The 20,387-nt window shown below is 38.9% G+C and overlaps 1 protein-coding gene across 1 annotated transcript; it reads right to left on the bottom strand.

The window, feature by feature from the left end:
- Nucleotides 1–1,617: 1,617 nt before the first annotated feature.
- On the bottom strand, nt 1,618–20,347 carry ZBTB49 (zinc finger and BTB domain containing 49). The gene is made up of 8 exons (XM_058804071.1): nt 20,312–20,347; nt 18,791–18,964; nt 15,721–16,820; nt 10,277–10,323; nt 6,480–6,553; nt 5,661–5,743; nt 5,411–5,572; nt 1,618–2,900 (listed from the first exon to the last, which is right to left on the bottom strand). The coding sequence occupies exons 2-8, from the start codon at nt 18,940–18,942 to the stop codon at nt 2,254–2,256; spliced, it is 2,265 nt and encodes a 754-aa protein (XP_058660054.1). The 5' UTR covers nt 18,943–18,964; nt 20,312–20,347; the 3' UTR covers nt 1,618–2,253.
- Nucleotides 20,348–20,387: the final 40 nt, after the last annotated feature.

A 20,387-nucleotide genomic window follows, 5' to 3' on the forward strand; every position in this document is an offset into this window, starting at 1 on the left:
GTTTCCTCCTACCAATGTTTGCTCCACTTCCCTCTCAAAGCTGCCACATTGCAAGCTGGTGTTTTAACAAACCCTCCAAACTGCAGACAGCACCCCAGGCTGGTGGCAGCTTTGAGACCTGTCATGTTTCTGGTGTGAAACAACTCTCACAGAAATGCTGCCAAGCAAGGGGAATAATCCTGAATGCAACAGAGCTGCCCCTCATGGCACAAAGCACCGGCACTAATCCATGATCTGATGTAATCTATGTGTTTAGAGTATCTCAAGCTGCCACTTTCCCTTTATGACAGTCTTACACATTCCTCCAAACCTCCAACACACTGTTAGAAGAGCACAAAGGTTGCAACATGGTTTGATTTAAACTTACCCTATAGTGACTCCTCAAAAATGCAACAGAGAAAGCAAAATCACTGTGGAATCAGAGACAACTGAAAAGTTAGGAGATTTAAATTGCAGATGTATCCGTTCCAAGCAACAAAATCCTTGTGGCAACAGAGTCAAATTTCTATTTTCTCTTGGGATAAGTAATTTTAAAAATAGTTTCTGACAAGAGGAAACCTACAGAGCTGGTGACTGGCACATACCCACATTTTGCCTCAGGCAGCAGTGCAAAGAAAGCAGAGTGAGAGTGAGCACGAGCACACGTGGTCAGAACTGTAATACCTGGACTGTAGAATTCACATGGGCAATTCCCACAGGGAACTGCAGTGTTCCAAAGCAAACAATGTAAAAGAATGAGGGGAGAGCTCAGGGTTCACCTGTAGAAAGTGTTCCCTGCTTAATCTATGTGGGACTGCGCTCAGCTAGACTATGTGCTATTTTTAACACACACACCCTGCTTTGTTGTTTTGATTTCACTGGCTGGAAAAATAGTGGTTTTAAGTTTTCTAGTACATGTGCACTACAAGAAAAGAAAGGTGAAAAAAAATCCCAACTTGCTCTCCAGTGCAGCTCATTTTTTTTAAACTGGTCTCAAGGTAGTAAAAAAGTTTTTTTCAACATTAAATGACTATTGAGAGAAATGTGTATCTTTTGAGACTCACACAGACACTGCAATGGGCTGCCCCTTTTGTTTGAAGGTGTGCTGCACTCTGGCCAGAAACATTCTCTCATTTGAACTCAGGTTGAAAGCAGTTCAGGAAGGTGCAGGGACCAAGTAAAGGAAGCCAGGAAGTGAAGCCCCAAACTGTAGTGTATGGTGGTTAACACAACAAGAGATGTAACAACTAGTTTTGAATTCTTGGAGGGAAAAACACCTTAAAAAGATAGAAGAATACTGTATTTTCCAAACTTTAAATTTCCACAGAATGTTAAAAAGTATCTGTAGCAAGCAGTTTGAAATGCAGCAACTATTCAAAGCACTAAAGCAGAAAAAGGCCTTTCTAAGCAATGTTTCTATCCTGTGACAGTCTATTTATTCCATTAATCAGCCAATGTCTTATACTCATTCAAGTGCAAGACAACTTACTGGTGTATTGATTGCATTTATTTTATAGTGCAGCTCTTCTTGTGATGGCACCCTCTTTAGCATTGCAAAGATACCTGGAATAGATAGAACTACTGAAAATCCTTAGAAAGACAAAATACATCAAGCAGTATAAAACAATTTCTCTTTATTCACAACTTGATCTTTGCCTTCATTTTACAAATAATCTGCTCCGCAAAACAATTTATAAAATACTAAAAAAAAGGTTTTATTGTAAAAAAATAAAGTTTCTAGATATACAGTTACTTTGCACTATCACAAATATTGCCCAGTATTTACTATTTAAATTCAATGTCACAATGCTCAGGTCCTGTAACCCAATGACCCTACTGGTAAGAGAGCCACTACTGAAACTCAAGTTCACTAGAGATTGGTTAAGCATTTTCCTCCTGTCATATCTACACTATCACACAGCTCTGATGACCTATGCTTGGAACTGTACCCATATCATGAACTTAGACACTGGCCATCCTTTCCTCAATTTTTAGGTAAAAAAATTCCAAGTTAAATGGTAAATTTAGTTGGTGGCAAATTTTAGTAAATCATGGCTACACAGTGCAGTCACAGAACAACAAAGGTCCCCAACAGTGCATTTAAACTTTGCTGAGAAGCAGTGTAAATAAAGGCAGCCTACATGTGGTTCTGGGAACAAGCACTCTGATTCCTGTCAGTGTCCAAGACACCTGGCCTAAAAACTGACCGTGCTGCAGGGCAACTGCAGCCACATGAACCACCTCTGAGAAGTTTTGGTACAGCCAGCTGAGCCCTCATTGTTCCAACTCACTTTCATTTTGCAGGGTTTTCATGGCCAAGCCCCAGAGGGTCATGCTGGAGAAGAAGGGGCCCTCGTTGCTCTTGTAGGCGGCAGAGGAGGCGCGGCCGCCCAGGGGCTCGGCCTCCAGGCCGGGCACGGAGGGGCGGACCAGGGCCATGCCCTCGGCCTGCAGGGGCTGCTCTGCTGCAGGCACCTCCACCTCGGGGTAAGCGTACGCTGGGGGTGCCGCTGGGGCCGGCTGGGCCTGGCCTTTCAGCGCCTTGCCAGAATCCACACCGAGTTTCTCTGCGTTTGCCGAGTCGTGGTGCTGGATCATGGATCGCAGCTTACAGTAAGAATCCGCGGAACTGTCGAATTCAGGGGAGCTTCCAGCGGGATGAATGGGAAATTTAACAGACACTGGTAACAATGTGACAGACATCTCCGGGCCAAAGGAGTCAGAGCTCTGGGACTTGTCCAGGTCGGGCGTTTCCATCCCTTGGGTGAGCTCCTCGAGGGCCCTGCAGTGCACCTTGCTGTGCCGCCGCAGCACGGCCGAGCGCGTGAAGCACTTGTTGCATGTCTCGCACGTGTAGGGCTTCTCGCCCGTGTGCGTCCGCACGTGCCGCCGCAGGTCACCAGAGCCCGCAAAACACTTCCCTGCAAGGGACCAGGACAGGGTCACACACTGCTCCCAGCACGAATGAGTACACATGCTTTAGTCTTGGGATTTCCGCTGGTCAGAGCGACCCCGAGATACATACAAGTCCCTTCTCCCAGCCCAGCAGTCAAAGAAGGAGTCAGGATTCGTCTGTTCTGGCTCTCGAGGTTGTTTTTTATTTCTTATCTATAACATTCTTTCTCTGGCCTGCTGAGGTCTGTTCACCACCCTTGGAGGCAGTGTTGCCTTTTATACTAAAAACTACCTGTACATTATTTACAATAATTTCCCAATACCTATCACCTGTGTTAGAAAGCTTGTCTCTACCCTAAACCAATCCAAAAGTGCCACCGTCATAGAAGATGGAGGCCAAGAAGAAGAAGAAGAAAGACTGGACATGCCCAGATTCCTCCATCTTGCCTCCTGAACCCCCGTTCTAAAATCCCCAAAAATCTACATTTTCACCCTGTGATAAATTTGCTATCATTCTACTCAAACTTTTGTGGCTTGCAGATCCTCATATAAGGTTGGTAGTTTTTTCCACGGGTCAAAATCAAAGGCACGGGTGGTCTTGGGCTCTGTGTCGAGGTCTCCGAGCCCCCTGGCAGGGTCTCCAGTCCTCCAGGGCAGTCAGAGGAATTTCCTGGGCTCTGACATTTTAATTACAAAAACTATCAAGCAATAAAGTATCGTATGTCCCATCACTTATCTAGAACAGGTTCAAACAAGTTCCATCTATTTTTACAATTCCACTAACTTGTTTCTTCTTCTTGATCTGATTGTCTAACTTGTGTTTCCCAATGAATGGGTTTAGTTTTTGTCTCCAGAGACAGGAATATCCATTAGTACTTGAAAACTGTGAGTGCTCTCAGTTTGTCTCAAAGAAAAAAATAAATTAACAGAATTTCTCTGTTAACAGAGAAAAAAATAAATTAAACTATCAATTTAATTTGTCTGTCTGGAAAAACAGTATGCTGATAAGTTCTAAATATATTCTTCAAGTGAGAGCTGCATTATAGAAAGAAATGGTTTGTTCATTACCGAGGAACTACTCTCAAACTGCTGACAGTTAGCTTTTTTGTTTACTTGCAGCAGTCCTTTTTTACATTCTGGCCAAAGAATGTGTGAGAACTATAATTTTTTATTGCTGTAAATATTAGAACACAGAAAAATATTCAACTGTTGGTCTATCTTCAAAGCTACAGACTCAAATAAGCTCAATCACCATATTGCTAAGAAAAGAGTCTGAACCTCGGCAAAGTGTAGGAGAACAAGCAGAAAAAGAGACAATTAATTTCCAGAACTGCCACAAGATTGAGACACCTCACATTCTTTAAAATACTAAAAGAAAGCTTGTAATTTTTATCTCATTTATTTTGCAAGGACCATCTAAAATGAATCATTTTAAATGACTGCCCAATACAACTGCAGTCTCAATTTTCAGCAGCATACTTTTTATTTTGCTGCACAGATTTCTCTTCAGAACCATTTAACAGACACTGGTATTAAACAGTTATGATAAGATTAAAAATTACTGGAGTAATACATCTGGATGTTTTGCATAATGTGAATGATTTCTTAATGCTTCACCAGATCCTCTTTGCACAAATCAAAAATATTCAGAAGACCACTACAAGACAAAATGAAAACAAGCCTGTTTAATAGCAGCAACACAACTGTTTTTACTTTTGTATCCTGTGTATCTATTTCCTCATTCTGATGCAAGGCCTCCTGACAGTATTGACTTTTTCTTGTGCCTTAAGACAGTGCAAATAAAACATACTGCAGCTGGATTTGAACATAGGACGTTACCCTCCTGTGAAGCTGATTCCTCAGAACATGAATGAAATTCTGTCTAAATAACACATAATGGCCAAAAAACCACCAACAAACTGTGCAGGATCCCAAGTAACCTATGAGATCAAGATGTACCTGATCAAAAGACATTTTCAGACCTCTTGGCAGTATGGCCTATCTAAAAGATTTTGAAAATGAGTGTTCTGAAATATTGATCATGTTTTGATTTTATTTCCAGACGCTGAAGCAAAGTAGCAAAAGGTTGTTATTATCAGACTCTATGGGTGAATGGAGTTAAAATCAAATGGTATGCAACTGGAAAAATAAAAGACTCCATCAATAGCCAAATTATGTCAATCCTAACTTCCCATCAAAAGGACTATTCTGAAAAGAAATCTAATTTTGAAGCAGCTACTCTGAACAGCCCTGTAGCAAACACATTGGCAAACACACACAATGTTGATTCCTCTTACTTTCCTAATTCCTTTCTCTAATTTTCAACTGAAATTCTCTTTTAAACTTACAATAAAGGAGTTTATTACACCAAATGAAAGACTATGAAACATGCAAGAGAAAATTTTGTGACTGACTTTCACAACATGGTATTTCAACTTAAAATAGTTTTGATTAATTGTTACTCTGCTGACAAAGGAACTTTTACTCATCATTTGGAAAGCAAAGACACAACCAAGCAATGCACAGTGAACCTTACCACAAGCTGAACAGCTGTATGGTCTCTCTCCAGTGTGCCTTATCCTGTGCTTGACCAATTTTCGTTGCATATTAAATGACTTCCCACATTCATCACAGGTGAATACTTTATCTGCTGTATGGGTCTTTTTGTGCTCCTTTAAATTACTGAAGTTACTGAAACCTAGAAGAATATGACAGGCTCTGAGATTAAAATGATTCCTCACTTTTCAGTCAAAAAGCCTGAGACAGAAGCTTTGGTTCTTACACACCTCTGCCACAGATATCACACAGGTGAGGTTTTTCTCCAGAATGAATAATTATATGACGCTGAACATCACCAGAAGCAGCAAATCTGCAACACAAGACAGAAACCCAATCAGTGTCTTTATAAAGCCCTTACTTCCCTAAACTATCATATGGAAATTGGCTTGAATGAATGCCTGATGTTCTGAACAAGGACTATGACCTAAAATACAGATTAACTGATGCAATTAAGAAAACTGACAGTGCCCAATTAAATTTATGCAAGGAAAAAAACTCCAAATATTTTTACCATTAATGTTACTAATTCATTCTGCATTTTATGCTATTCCTGCATTAGTGTATTTTCTGTCACCTGTTAGCTAGCAGAATCATTTAATGCTTTGCTTAAATTTGCCAAATTTCCCATACTTCAGAATTTCATAAAACATAAAAAAAGAAAGTATCACCAAATAATGACAAAAATGTGAGGGAAAGGTACAAACCCACATGATTGATTGTGACTCACACTATTCAAAATACACACAACAATATACAACACAATACATATAACACAACAAAATACACTCCATGCTATTCTTACCTACATACCAATACACAAAAAACTTAGACCACAAGCTCTGGTGACACTGATTATCTTACAACAAGTCAATTGCAAACATTTATGTATTTTAATCCCACCAGCACATGTTTAAACCAGCATCTTCTAAACAGAACTGAGCAGCATGCTGCCTTAGCACTTGGCTTGTAGTTTATCATGAAGAGCAGCAGAAAACATAAACAAATTCTTTCATGTTAACTTTACTAAGATGAACAATTCTACTCACCTTTTGCCACAGATTTCACAAATGTATGGCTTCTCACCAGAATGTCGACGTAAATGTGTCTGGAGATTACCTGCCTGAAGGGAGAGCAATTTAAACATTTAAATATTTAAATTCAGCTTGCCTGTTGCTGTATACAGATTAAAAAAAATAATGATGGGAACTATGAGACTGGCTTTTTATTCCTACTTCTAAGGCAGTGAAGACTACAAAGCATGTATGAACTCAAGCATTCTTATCTAGTAAAGACAGACTACCATGTACTTCAAATTGTTTTTGTATGCAATTATCCATTGACAAGAATAGGGAAAAAAATAAAAACAAGAAGCCTGAAATCAAATGCTAAGAGAAAAGAAAGACCTATAATTGAAAGCAGATCCAATTATAAATGAAGACTACACTATCTAGAATGCAGTGAAAAAGAAAACTTACTAACTTACTAGCAATATGGTTCATGTCAGTCTCACTTTCCCTGTCCTACAAATAAAATATTGTTACACAAGGATGTCTGAATTCACCTACCAGGTGGTTAAAAAGAAAAGAATAGGGTGAGCATTTTTCTATCCATAAAATACTCAGATGCTCCAAACCTGAAATTATTTACTCATACCTAAATAAAACAGAATAGTAAGTACAGAAAAGAACAAATGGGACTACTGCTAACCATTTTGTTACATATCTTTCCTCTCTCAATCCTCTAAAAATCATGCTAGTTGCTAGTCCAGCCAGCCAGCCAGCCAATTACTAGGTAAAATCTTCTTACTGAGTCCAACTTTTTTTGAAATGTTTTAAAGCCACCAGTCCTTGTCAATGGCTACTCCACTGAGTCCAGCTCTCAAAGCACACAACACACCTTGTAGAAGAGCTGCAGATGTTCCATACATGGTGCACACTTCCACAGTCAGTTTTTAAACCTCTGATTGATTAATTGCCTGGTTTTTATTTATCTAAGGAAACATCAAGTCCTTTACAATGGGAAAGAAAATTTGGGATGCAAAGATTATCATGTCCTCGTCAGTCACAGTAAGATAACAAAAATTAGACTCCAATTCCTTCTGACCCATTTAGACAACAAATTACCTGTTATGATCTATCACTGTAATCAGACTGTATAATATCCTACAAACACACACACACACACACACACACACACAGAGGACAGTATTGAATGGATCAATGTGTGAACTCTGAAAGAGCTTTCTTTAATCCCTGTACACTTTTTCAAACAGTGTGACTGAACAACTGTTTTCTAAGGCCAAACTTTCTAATACTGAAATCTACTCAAGGAGAGGCATTAGGTACTTATTTCTGGGGAAGAAGAAGATGAATAATGGAATAATTTTTGCTTTTCAAAGACAAGGGATTTTATATCACAGTGCATTTAAGAAAAACATACGGAAAAAAAGACAGCACCTTTACTTCTATCCATGTCACAAACCAACCCCATCAGGGGCATTTGAAAGTTATTCCAGATAAAGACAAAGGGTGAATTTTAAGTGCAACAACAACTTCCCACAAAGGCATATAAAGTAAGAATAAAAACATTTTACAGAAAGCAGCAAGTAGATCCATTTCTTTATTACAAGCATATGTCCTTTCCTCCTAATGAGGGCAAAGTTTGTTACTATCTGTGCTAAGACAAAAAACGGTAAAAACATCAATAGCTTGTATTCTTTCTTAAGCCTTAAAGCAGGCACACAACCTTGGTTAAAGCATCACATGCCATCCCAATGGAAAAAAAACTAAGGGGATTTCTGCTTGCATTTCAGTGAAAGAAAAAAAATGTTCAGAAGAATCCTTGAAATGGTTGCATAGACTTCCTCCTAAATTTGGACCAGACTTAGTCCTTTTATAAATGGCAAGCTTTCAAAGTGAAGCACCTTATACACCTGGGCCCCCAAAAGAATCTCTGCAGGAGGAGGTGAAACACAATATCCTGGATCACCTGCCAGAGAGGGCTCACATCACAACAAGCTGTGTACAAGCAATAAGGGAAGATGAAGGCTTGGAAGTAAAAAAGAATGTTTTCCTCAAAAATCAAAGACTTTGATGGCTGTTTGTTCCCAACTATGAGTTCCCACATCAATTTCCCCTACTTTCATTTTCTGCTCCACACTCCAACACACAGCCCATCAGCTACATTCAGCAGGGGCAGACATCCCACCAGGCCCAACAGCTGCACTGTCTCACAGGCACAGAACATGAAGGCTTAAATAAGAAAAGTGTTTCTATTTCTGTGCCTGCAGACAGAGGAGATAAAGGACAAGATCGGAGATGGTATTTTAAGCAAAAAGTAGATAGTAATTATCCTTGCATCTTACTTTCTGGTGAGTGGAATCTTATTGCAAGTAGCTCAGACCCCTCTATGAGCAGAGAAAGAGCTGCAGCCCAGAGGCTGAGTGCTCTGGCTCTGTGCTGATGTGTAGGGATTGTCCATGAACACGTATCTGCCTGCCCCTTCAGGCCAGTCAGGTCACAGGGAGGGAAGGGAAGCTGTGTGGGAGGGTTTAATTAAAAGGCAGAAATTTCCAGCTTTGTCAGGGGTTTTGTTTGTTTCTGTAATTAGAGGAGCAAAGCACACTGCATGAGGAGTCTGTCATGCCTGTCAAACACTGTGTGACACTTCCCACCTCTTCCCCCACTGTAGTAGTACAAAATACCACTCTATTTGCCAAAAGTACTTTTAATGGAATTAGAAATATCCATGTTTTTCTTTTAATAGCTGGAAGTTCAGCCATCAAAATGAATGAAAATGCTGCTCTTTGCCTAAAAAAAATCATGCCCAGTTTTGCTGAAAATTGTCCAATAAGCATGATGAAACAGTATTGTTCACTGGATGCAGTCTTATATTCATATTTGGCAACGAGGTGTAGGACACAAAGGCATCAGATTCATGGGTCAAACAAGGCCCATGGTGGGCTGTGAAACTGAAGCAAGAGCAGCACAACCAGTGGTGGGTGGGTAGGCTAAAAGCACACAGCTCTAATACTTAAACCAGCACCCATAAGAAATGCCAAAGCTATTCAACCATAATTATGTAATCTTAGTATAAAAATATGCACCTGTTTATTGTCTGCTGTTCTTACATGTGCACCTCTCAACCACGAAATCAGAAAGGAAATAGACATTTTGGAAATGTGAGACAACTAGGCACCAACCTTGTAGAAATACAAATTAGTTGTTGCACCCAAAATAGCAACAACTGGAGGGCCAATAAAGCAGCTAAAGCTTAGGCCCTGTATGTAAGTATGGAATTTCACAAGAAGCTTTTTTTAAATCATAGCTGAGCTTTGTCACTTCCAACAGGTAGTGGTTTCTTTCTCACTGAAAGAAACTGAGCCCACGTATATGGATACAAATTCTTTTTATCTGACTCAAATCTACTTAATCATTTATGCCATTTAGGAAGATGAAACTGTATTGTGAATACATTACATAAAACTTGAATCTGCACTTTTTTTAGACACTGTAAAAATGCTATTCACAAAATACCTTTAAGCATAAAGCAAAAGAACAGTCTGGAAATTAATGTTCTTCGTATTTCAAATATGGCTGTGGCTCTGTATACATAAACATTCACTTGAATGTAAAATACATAACACATCTACTGAGAGCAGACAGAATCAAAGACATCTAAAACATTCAACATGTTTTTTTCATATAAGACATTTTAATAATTTATCCCTAGAGTGAATTGTGTCTTTGAACAAAAAAAAAATCTAATCTTAAACCCAAGACTTTTGAATCAACACAGAGATGCATTTCAAGTGTAAGTACCATAATATATAAAATATTCCCACCTGTGAGAAGTGTTTCCCACAAATGTTACATTCAAAAGGTTTCTCACCTAAAAGAAGAAACATAGTAATAATTCTAATAGTTGCAGTAGAACAGAAATGTTTAAAATTGGTACACTTCCTTTTAAAACATGTAATGTAAGAGTAAAAAATATCTCCAAAAGGATACTTACCCATCTATTTAAGGGTAAATTCAAGAGGGAAATACAGCTGAGTTTGTAAGGCAGACTTGCACAGAATTTATCTTTCAAAACAAGTAGAAGAGTTTTGATATGAATGGGCGCAGGTTTTAATATTTTAAAAATACTTTGATTCTAAATGAAAGGAGTATCATAACACCAGGAAAAACAGAATAGAAGACAAGGCCCAGCAACAACAGTGATGGGAAGGGCACTTGTTTTTTCACTTGCACATTCTTAAAAAGAAGGAGGACTAAAGGGAAGCTAATTTGAAGAATTGTGTTTCCTGGTTTTAATGTCTACCATATATCTCTGCTCAGCACATAGCTGTTCAGTTCCAGAAAATATATATATTTGCCTTCAAATTCTCATCCTATATAGAAGTACCTGAAGATTACCCAAGTATTTTGCTCCAAAATTCTGAATTTATACATGTAAAACTGTTATCCTTGAATCTCTAAAAACAGATTAGCAACTTTAGTAAAAACTGATGCAGCCCACTTTAGCTTTCCAAAATAACTTGACTCTCAATCTAGAATGTGACTGTACAACAATTCTCTTGCTGTTAATTTAAGACAAATATGTTTTAGTAAAAACTTTTTCTCCTCTATAGTACTTCATTTAGGTGTTTTTTAATTCCTCCTGCTTAGTTCCTGGTTTCCTAGTTTTTATACTGTTGATAAAATTTTAGAATTCATCTTTTAGAATTTTAAAACCAAAAATGATGCTCAAATTCCATTCATTCCATGGCAGTCACACTTATCATCATCTTTCATGAGTCTAACTGCACATTTAAAGGACATTTGTGCAGGGCACATGTGCAGGGCAACAAAACAAGTGTAAATCCATATGATTTTGAAAACAGAATATTTCCAAAGGGAAAAAAAGAGATCTTAAGCTGTGTTTCATCTTGATCACGATTAAAAAAATCTGTACAAAGATTTTTATTTACTTCTTTAATTTTAATTTTCCTGACTTTACAGAACACCTCTTGGCTTCTCTTCCATTAAGTATTCTTTACATCAATATTTTTCCTCCATCCTTGGAAATGTTACAAGCAACATCTACCACATCCAGGTGTGGGAATTCCATTTCCCTTTCCTCCTGCCAAATACAGATGAAGTTCTTCCAACATATTTTAAGATCAAGGACTAAATGCAATTCTCTTTAGATTCAAACCACAGAGTAAACACACAGTTATGTTGCTTCACAGATTGCAACCTTGCAGTTAGTATGACAGCTCGAGGCTTTACCTACTTTGTCTGCTTAATGAAGAATGGAAATCTTGCAGTTTTATTAAAGCTTTCTTTCAATTAAAGATAAAAATTATGAAACCAGTAAATCAACTATAAAGTCACTCAACTCTGAAGAGCCCTGAGGCTTGATTTCATTATGATTTTAAACTTGCAAAATACTAAAAATTCTGATGCTGACAACACAAATGTGAATGAAACCAACAGGGAGCCAGATCTGTAGCAATTGGGAAGGATTCTGAAAGCCATAAAAGCATCAAGATAATATGAAATGGAGGATAAAAAAACAATAGGAAGCAATTTTTGCAGAAATTACGTACAAAAAAGAAGTCACTGGAGACCAAAAGAATAGTATCTGAACAGGAATCCACTCTGAAATGACTAGAGGGAGAGGGGAGGAATTGGAGGCTCAAATTTCTCCAAACAATTATTGTAGGCTACATGCAGCCTCATTCTAACTGTACTGATGTACAAACAATTGGAGGTTTTCCCCCCACAAGATAAAACAAACAGGGTTTTTTTGAAAAAGAAACATCAAATGACTTTTTGGACAACAATTTTGCACTTGCATAGAACTCCACTGGGCTTATCAAGTAACCTATTGCTCAGAGGCAATTAGCCTCACTGGACCTGAGGGTGTATTAGTAAGAGTGCAGCTAATAAACTGAAGACTCTTCTTCTCTGCCTGTCACTGGTAAGACCATATCTGGAGCCTTAAGAAAAGAAGGCACACAGGAAATCTTACTGCTGGCTACAGGCTTGGGAGGGCAGATGCAAGCAGGTTGTTCCTGGTATACAGTCTTGGGAAAAGAGGCAACAGATGCAAGTTTGACCATGACAAATTCCAATTAGATACATGAAAATAATATTTTACCCCATGATGGTGGTCAGACACTGGGAGTGACTGTCTGGAGAGGTTGTGGAAACTCTGTCTCTGGAGATGTCCAAAATGTTCACTACACAAGGTCATGAGGAAAACAACCTGATCTAATTTGATGTGCCTTGAGCTGGAACCTGGAGCAGATTACCTCAGGAGACCCAAGGCAATCTAAATTAGTCTATGATTCTACAACTGTCAATAAATTCCAAACCAAAAACCTCATCTGAGAACACCAGGATTGCATCCTTCTTGTTCAACACCCTGCAAGAAGACAAAGTACACAATAGTGGGATACATGGCTGGATCAGCAGCAATAGAGAAAAACTGGGGCAAAGTAGTAACTGACTACAATTTAGACAGTGCTTAATGCAGGGGACTTTACTTTTAACCCTTCAGCTGCCATGTGCTTTCTACCTTCTGTTTCATCCCTTCTTGTTCAACATTCTGCAAGAAGAGGTGAAGATAAAGTACACAACAGTGATCAGAGCAGTGTTGTGTCAGCTCCAGAGGAGAAAGGCATGGAGGCAGAAGTGGTGTTCCTGATGAGATCACAAAGGTGAGGAGCTGTACTCTCTAAGGCAAGGAATGCTGGAAGTGGCTTAAGCAAAACCCAGAATGAAAAGGTTGAGGATCAACAAGGTATTGTATTACATGGCAGCGCTACTCTGCTCCTGTTCCATCCTGCCAAGAGTTCTTTCCATGGGCCCAAGTTTGTTTTGGGTTGCTCTTTTGAGATGTTGCCTGAAAATACATAAAATACCCCAACAAAACCACTGGATGTTTCTGGACAGGTATGGTCTATATAAAAGAGATAGACTTGCTTCCTTTTTTTCAGACAAGTCAATATAATAATAAAGAACAAATTATAACATTCAGTCAAAATCAACCAAAGTCAGTGCAGTAAGCTCTGTTCAGAGATTCCTTTAAATGTTCATGATAATAATACAAATAAAACAGTCAGACATGCCAGCACAATGACTGTTGAACACAGTCTGGCTGCCTTCACATAGAAAGCTCATCAATGCACCCATGCTAACCTGTAAATTCTTTAGTAGTTCCTAGTGTTCAGGGGCAGAGAATTTCACACATGCTTTTTCTTGACAACCAGACCACCACAGCACTTGTGTTGAAAGAATTGTCATTTTTGAGTTAAAAAAAGGTTTGCTACTGTGACATGTCCATATCAGCTTCCTCCATCTCTTCAGAAAGCTGTACTTGGAGGGCTTTCAGTGAGCCCTGTAAGACTTAAATGCCTGCTAACCCTTCTGCTTAGCTCTAGAAAATTAATGTTTTTAAATAAAATTGATAGCTAGAAATCTGCTATCCTTTCTGAAGTGGCAGATGCATAGAAATGGCGTTTAGCATACACTTCTATTACTTAACTACCAGTGTACCTAACAGTAACAACACAGATGTGCCCTGTACCTTCTGCTACAGGTCTTTCCAATATCAACATCCTACTCACCATCCACTGCAATTTCCCAAACACTCTTTTTGCACTAGTTGGGTATTTTAAAAAAAGAATTAACATGAATAACAGGCAAATAACAGGGAGTAATTCCCAAAAATAAGAAGGAAGCAAACAAGCATTTCTAGTCATATCCTTTCTTCAGTTTTTCCATCCTTTGATGTGCTTGATATTTGTTAAACTTAGGCTCTTACACTTTTGTCATCTTAGCACATCCATACAAGAATGCTAATGCTTTATTAACTAGCATTCAAGTCTGGAATTTTTGAAAACTACTGGAAGAAGATGGTATGTGAAAAGCAGCTGAGAATTCCTGAATGCTGGGGTCTCTCTAGCACAAACTAACATGTTACTGCAGTTAGCTGGGACTTTTCTAGATGCTCTTGTCTTCTATCTGATCATCTGTTTTCCTGAAAATCTAGGATATTAAAATAGACCGGATGATACCAGGTCAAACCAGGTAAGATTCAAAAAAATACAAGGCAAAAAGAGGATCTGAGTAAGAGACATATGCAACTCTTCCACAGGAGAACAAATTTTAGAAAAAGTCTTAGCAACATGAACATATACAAGCAGTTAAAGCTAACAATTGAAAACTTCAGGAAGCTAATGCAAAATGTTCATATTTCAGGTTCTGGGAAGATTTTTCCATTAATAAAATAGAAGAAGAAACTTTTAATTCTAAGGATCAGTTGACAAAAATTAATGTCTGCTAACAGAGTTTCATATTTAGTGTCAAAGTACCAATACATGATCATTTCAAAATGATGTTTATTTGACAAAATTGAGAGAGATGCATTTGTATATTTAATACAGGGAAAAAGAAAAACAAAAAATATTCAACAGCTTAACCAGGAGTAATACCATCTCAAGGAGTTTGAATCAATGGTGTTACCTGCCTAGCCAAGGTAATTTTTAAAAACTCTTCTAAAGAAGCATATCTAATAAAAGGACATGGTCATTAAATTGAACAGACAAATTAAATAATTTGCAGTTAAACTAAGGCTTGTTTTTCACTAGAATAAAAAGATACTTAGAAATAAATCTATGTTAGGTTTAAAAATATTACCTGTGAGTTTTTAAAACAAAGTACATTAATTCAAAATTCCCAATTTACTCTGCAGCCTGCAAGAGCCTTATTCTGTAGGTAAACACAATTAAAGTTGTTATAAGGCATATTTATACAGGTTAAGAAAAAATTACTACCAAGCCCCAATTACTTGCATCTTACAATGAATATATGACCAGAGAGAACAAACATATTCTAGTACACTTATATTACCATTTACTTGTTTGCACCTTTTGTTGTCATCTGGCTCAAACATCTGGGCCACCTGACAAACTGACTAGAAATGACTCATCTAAATGCAGGACAAAAATAAAATTTTCATTGAAATTTCATTTTCATCAAATTCACACGATGTTCTTTGAAAAAGCACCCAAAGCCTCAAATACATAGAAATCTTTTCTACAATTCCCAGCAAAATTCGGTATTACAGTTCTTTATTTCTGTAAGATTATCCATTAAAAAAAAAAAAACAACAAAATAAAACCACAGCCTTTTGAAAGTAGACCCTTAACCAGCACCTCTTAAATCAAGAGACATTGCAAGATATTCTGTGTAACTGAAATATTTGGTCTGCAGACCAAGTAACTGATAACTGTACCTGTATGAGACCTTTTATGTAGCTCCAAATTGCTTGGATGTTTGAAAGCCTTCCCACATAACTCACAAGTATATTGTTTCTGTGACTGAAGAGTCTGTGATTGTCCTTCTTGTTCCAAAGGACCTTGAGATCTTTCCATTTCAACAGTCTGTTCAAAATTCTCTGAATTCATTAAATCTTCAGCTTCTTTTTCATCAGTAACTCTAACATCTGTTGTGTCCGTGGCACTTTCATTCACAGATTCAATTACTTCTGTTATTCTACTGTCACCTCTTTGGGGCTGCTCAGGGGGCTGCTCTGCTGATTTCTGAGATCTTAGGAAATTTAACTTTTTGAGGTGCACTGCCTTTTTCAGCCGCATCTGTCTGGTGGGCTGCACAACCGTGCTCTCTGCATTTTGGTCTGGAGCAGCTTCACTTGCAGACTGAACCAGGAAGTTTGATGGTAAATGCTCAGAGGTTTCCAGAATACACTCAGAGTGATTGACAGTGCAAGAATTACTCTGCACTGTGTTTATTTCCGTGGATGTGCTGTAAGAAAAGGCTGGTTCTGCTCCTCTCTCATGATCAGAGCAAGCGTTTTGTTTGTAGAACTGTTTGCTGTAGAAGTTGCGCAATTTATAGTAATAATTTGCTTGTTTAAATGGGAGCTCTGTGCAGCTGCCATCTAAGGAATCTTGTGGTGGTTTCTGTCCATCACCTGATGGGGTGTGCAGATTCACAGACTGTGAGTTCTGCTCAGCCAAGCCTTTGTTAGTCTGTCTGTCAGCTGAGCACTCAGGCAATAGGTTTGTCCCATAGGCATCCCCAGCACAGCTGGTATCTGTACCCAGAGTGTTCTGCAGTGAAAACACACTGTTGCATGGCATGCTGGCTGCCTGCTCCACAGCTGTGGAAGACTTTAGAAAGGTGTGGCAAATGTTCAGCACATTTTGCACTTGGAGGCACTGTGCAATGTCCAGCATAGCTTGTACATTGTCCTGACTAAGATCCAGGTGGGAGGTGTACATGAAGTCCAGGATCTGGCCTATGCCACCTACGTTTTTGATGTCCAAGTGAAACACATCATTCTTCTGGCCTGAAGAATTCTGGAAAAGGGTCCTGATAAAATAAGGCAAATATTCAAACACAAACACGAATAATTCACAAACACTACAATAAGAAAAACATACATACATCTCAAATAGGCTGCTTGGTATGAAACAAGTTTGTACTCTAAAGATTGCTCTGTTTCTGGTGATGAATTCCCCAAAACTGCTCAATGATTTGTCTTATATATTAGTCCTACATTAGTGCACTTGAAGTATAAATCAAAGCAAATGATCCTTTACCTAACTTTAATTCTGTATTTTTTAATGTTTTCACGTAACACCCTGTACTTATGGTTTCTTATCCACTGTTCATCACATATTAGGTGCAGTGGTGTATTTATGGACATTTGCAGAACTGGTTGACGCAGAATGGTTTTTCTCCTTTCATCAATGGCAGATCAAACAGGACATAAATTTTCTAGCAAAACAGAGAAGACAGACCTCAAAGTCAGCTAAACTCTTCTCCTCTGGCAACTGAGCTTGTCCATTGAACAACATCAGTAAGCCTATCAAAGGTCTTACCACTAGTTCTTTCTTCACAAATACACAAGAGCATGGCAATATTAACAAGAAGATGGCATTATTTTCAATTTATTTTCTCCTATCTAAAAAGGGACTTTTTTACTGGTACTGGATAAGAACCAAGTAAAAGGATAATGAAGAGTACAGGTACATAATCCTAAAACAGCAGTAAAACCAATACCCACAGAGTCATCATTGAATCCTTAAAATGCATGAATTCACAAAAGTTCTTACTGTTGGATGTAAAGTATTCTCAGCATCAGAGATGTAGTTCTTCACATGCACAAGTAGTCCTAGATTAAGTGAGTTCATACTCTCTTTCAGTCAAAGACCCATTAAAATCCTGACACTTCCACAGTAAACAATGACATATAAAAGGGGTCAGGTCACTCTTATGTAGTTACTTTCCTACACTAAAAAATGCCCCAAACTTAATGGTTCCTCTTTGTGGGCTAAATCTCAGATTTGGGTTTGGTTAAAGGAGGGCATGATATCAATGAGCTCTAAAATGTGAGTCTATGCTGAAACTTCACAAATGCAGCGGATACTCTGAAGCCAGTGCCCACATCCAAATTCCTTCATAAATCTAGACTATCCTATCTAAATTAAAACCAGAACTACAATGAACAGATCTGCGTTGAGAGCCTAAATTAATTAGTCACTTATATCCTATTGAACTTTAATAGGAGTTGAGCTCTTAGTTCTTTTTAACTACTTTAAAAATTTGGTCTTTGAGCATAATTGCACTTCATCAGCAGTACAGCTCTGGAGGAGAAAAAGGAACCTCTTATCTTTTTACTCTGGTCATAACATTCAAGTAGGTTTCTTACAAATGAATTAGCAGTCAAGCTTTAGAGATGTTTCAAAAAACAAGGTAAAAACTGCCAGATCTAACAGCTTACTCATAACTAATATAAAACACTAAGCTGGGAGAGCCAGCACCCTCCAAAATTTGGAGGCACCATTAAGGGTAGTACAGAAGAGTAAGAAAGCAGTGATGTGGTGCAATGGGCCACCTGTAAAACACAGTTGTTGTCTCTAAGAATCTGAGTAAGCAGAGATTCACCAATAACCTATATTGGCACATTTTATTTCGAATATGACTGATCAAACAAGTCCCATTATTTGGAAATGGATAATGTTTTATCAATTCTATCCATTATTTGGCTCTGTTCATATACTCTACTATGTTCCTTGTAAGCAGTTATCTTTTTCTGGAGAAATACTGAATGCAGGTCCATGCCAGAAACTATTATATGAAGCACTATAAGCAAGTAAATCAAGAAGAGCATACTGTGAATACTTGACACAACTTCATCTCCGGACAAACAATTTCCCCTTTTTCCTTATACTCCCAAGAGTTCCTGCGACCAACAGAAAAAAACACCCTTCTCAGAGAAAACCTCAGCCAACAGCATTTAGCTAACTTTTTAAAGAGAAGAATTTTCTGTCACATACCTGAAATATTGACTGAAAGCAGCCAACACATTCTTGTGTGCTTTGAAGCAGACACCCTTGACCACCAGCATGCAGTCACAGAGAAGCCCCTGGATGCGCTGTTCATGTAGCTGCTGCAGAAGATGACAGCTATGGCTAGCAACAGTGTCCATGCTAGAAAACCACCTAAATTACCTATAATGGAATAAAATCCTAAGGTGAATATTAAATTACAAAATTAATTTAAAATATTAAGAACATTTTTAACAATTTATTTTAGCTTTCAAAGGAAGCAGACTTCAGCTTAGACCTTCAATTTGATCACTAATGACATTTTTCTGGCTGGAGTCACAGCATTGCTCACCAACAGATACACAGCCATCCACATTTGAAATACTGACTTTAACAGAGATTTGCTTACCACAAAGAGCCTCTGCAAAAATCTAATGGTGCTGCCAATAAACTGGACTCCATAACCACAAAAAATGCACCCTAATTTAGACAACTCCCACAATAATTAGATTCTAATGCAAAAGACACATTGCATGTACAAAATCAGTAGCATTTGTAGAAGAAAACCTCGGTTTCTTCAGCCTCTAAACTCCAAAGGGAGAATATAGTACTAGTATTATGTCAGGCATTTGTTGCTGTTCTAGCTACATACATTTCCACCATGGATCTGATTAATTAGACACATTGGCATAGTATTGTTTTTAATACAATGTAATAACTAAATGAAAAAATCCCCTCTTAACAGGTTGAAAAGACAAGTTGCATTCCAACACAACACATTTATATTGCATTCTCTATTTCCTTTTATTTTTTTTCCCTAACAAGGATGTAATACTGCCCCTGTGGACTTGTAAACATAACAATTCCAACTATAAGGACAATCAGAATTTTTAGTCTTCTAACTAGGAATGATGGAGGAAAACCTTCCTATTCTAATGAATGAATTAGGAAAACCACCTTCTGTTAAGCATGACCAGATAGTGGTCAACCCATTCTCAAATCTCATAAATGAAAAGGGTTTCACATAAATTTATCCTGTTTTACTCTGCGATTCCCTGTTTCTGGAATTACATGGGCGGGATGGGGGCTGGTATTTTATTGTGCTTTTTCTCTATTAATGCTTAGCATGTTTTGACCAGGCTTTAAAATAAAGAAAGCACATCAATTTGCTTTCCCTGGGAACATCTCCCACCACGGCACCCTGCAATTACTTTGACAGCGAAGTGCCTCTCATCCATCAGGTGCGCGTCTCCCCGCGGGGCCGGCGGGCACGGGGAGCCGCTCCCGAGCGGGAACCCCGGCACAGCCGCTATGTATGGCCAAGCTCGGCTCAGCCTCGCCCGCTGGAGGTGCCGCACGGAGGCTTTGCCTCACTGCGGGCCGGCTCTGTCCGGGGCCGGGGCGGGAGGAGCCCCGGGACACACAGCCCCGGGACGGGGAGAACGCGGCGCGGCGCGGCACGGGTGCGACAGCGGCCCAAGGGCAGGAGCCGAGCCGAGCCGAGCCGGCCCTGCCCAGCCCAGCGCTTACCGGCTCCGGCCACCTCCCAGCTCCATCCCCGCCATCGGCCGCTTCCGCCGCCGCTCCCTCCCCTTCCCGTTGCCCT

The sequence above is a fragment of the Ammospiza caudacuta genome, chromosome 4 (genome assembly GCF_027887145.1).
Source record: "Ammospiza caudacuta isolate bAmmCau1 chromosome 4, bAmmCau1.pri, whole genome shotgun sequence".
Taxonomy (NCBI): Eukaryota; Metazoa; Chordata; class Aves; order Passeriformes; family Passerellidae; genus Ammospiza; species Ammospiza caudacuta.

Excerpts from the sequence above, each read along its gene's own strand:
- ZBTB49 (XM_058804071.1), bottom strand. The coding sequence starts at position 18,942 with ATGGACACTGTTGCTAGCCATAGCTGTCATCTTCTGCAGCAGCTACAT. Across the intron at positions 10,324-15,720 it reads ACATAAAAGGTCTCATACAG|GTGAGAAACCTTTTGAATGT; the intron begins GTACAGTTATCA and ends TTCTTCTTTTAG. Across the intron at positions 5,744-6,479 it reads TGTGAAATCTGTGGCAAAAG|ATTTGCTGCTTCTGGTGATG; the intron begins GTGAGTAGAATT and ends CTTGTGTTGCAG.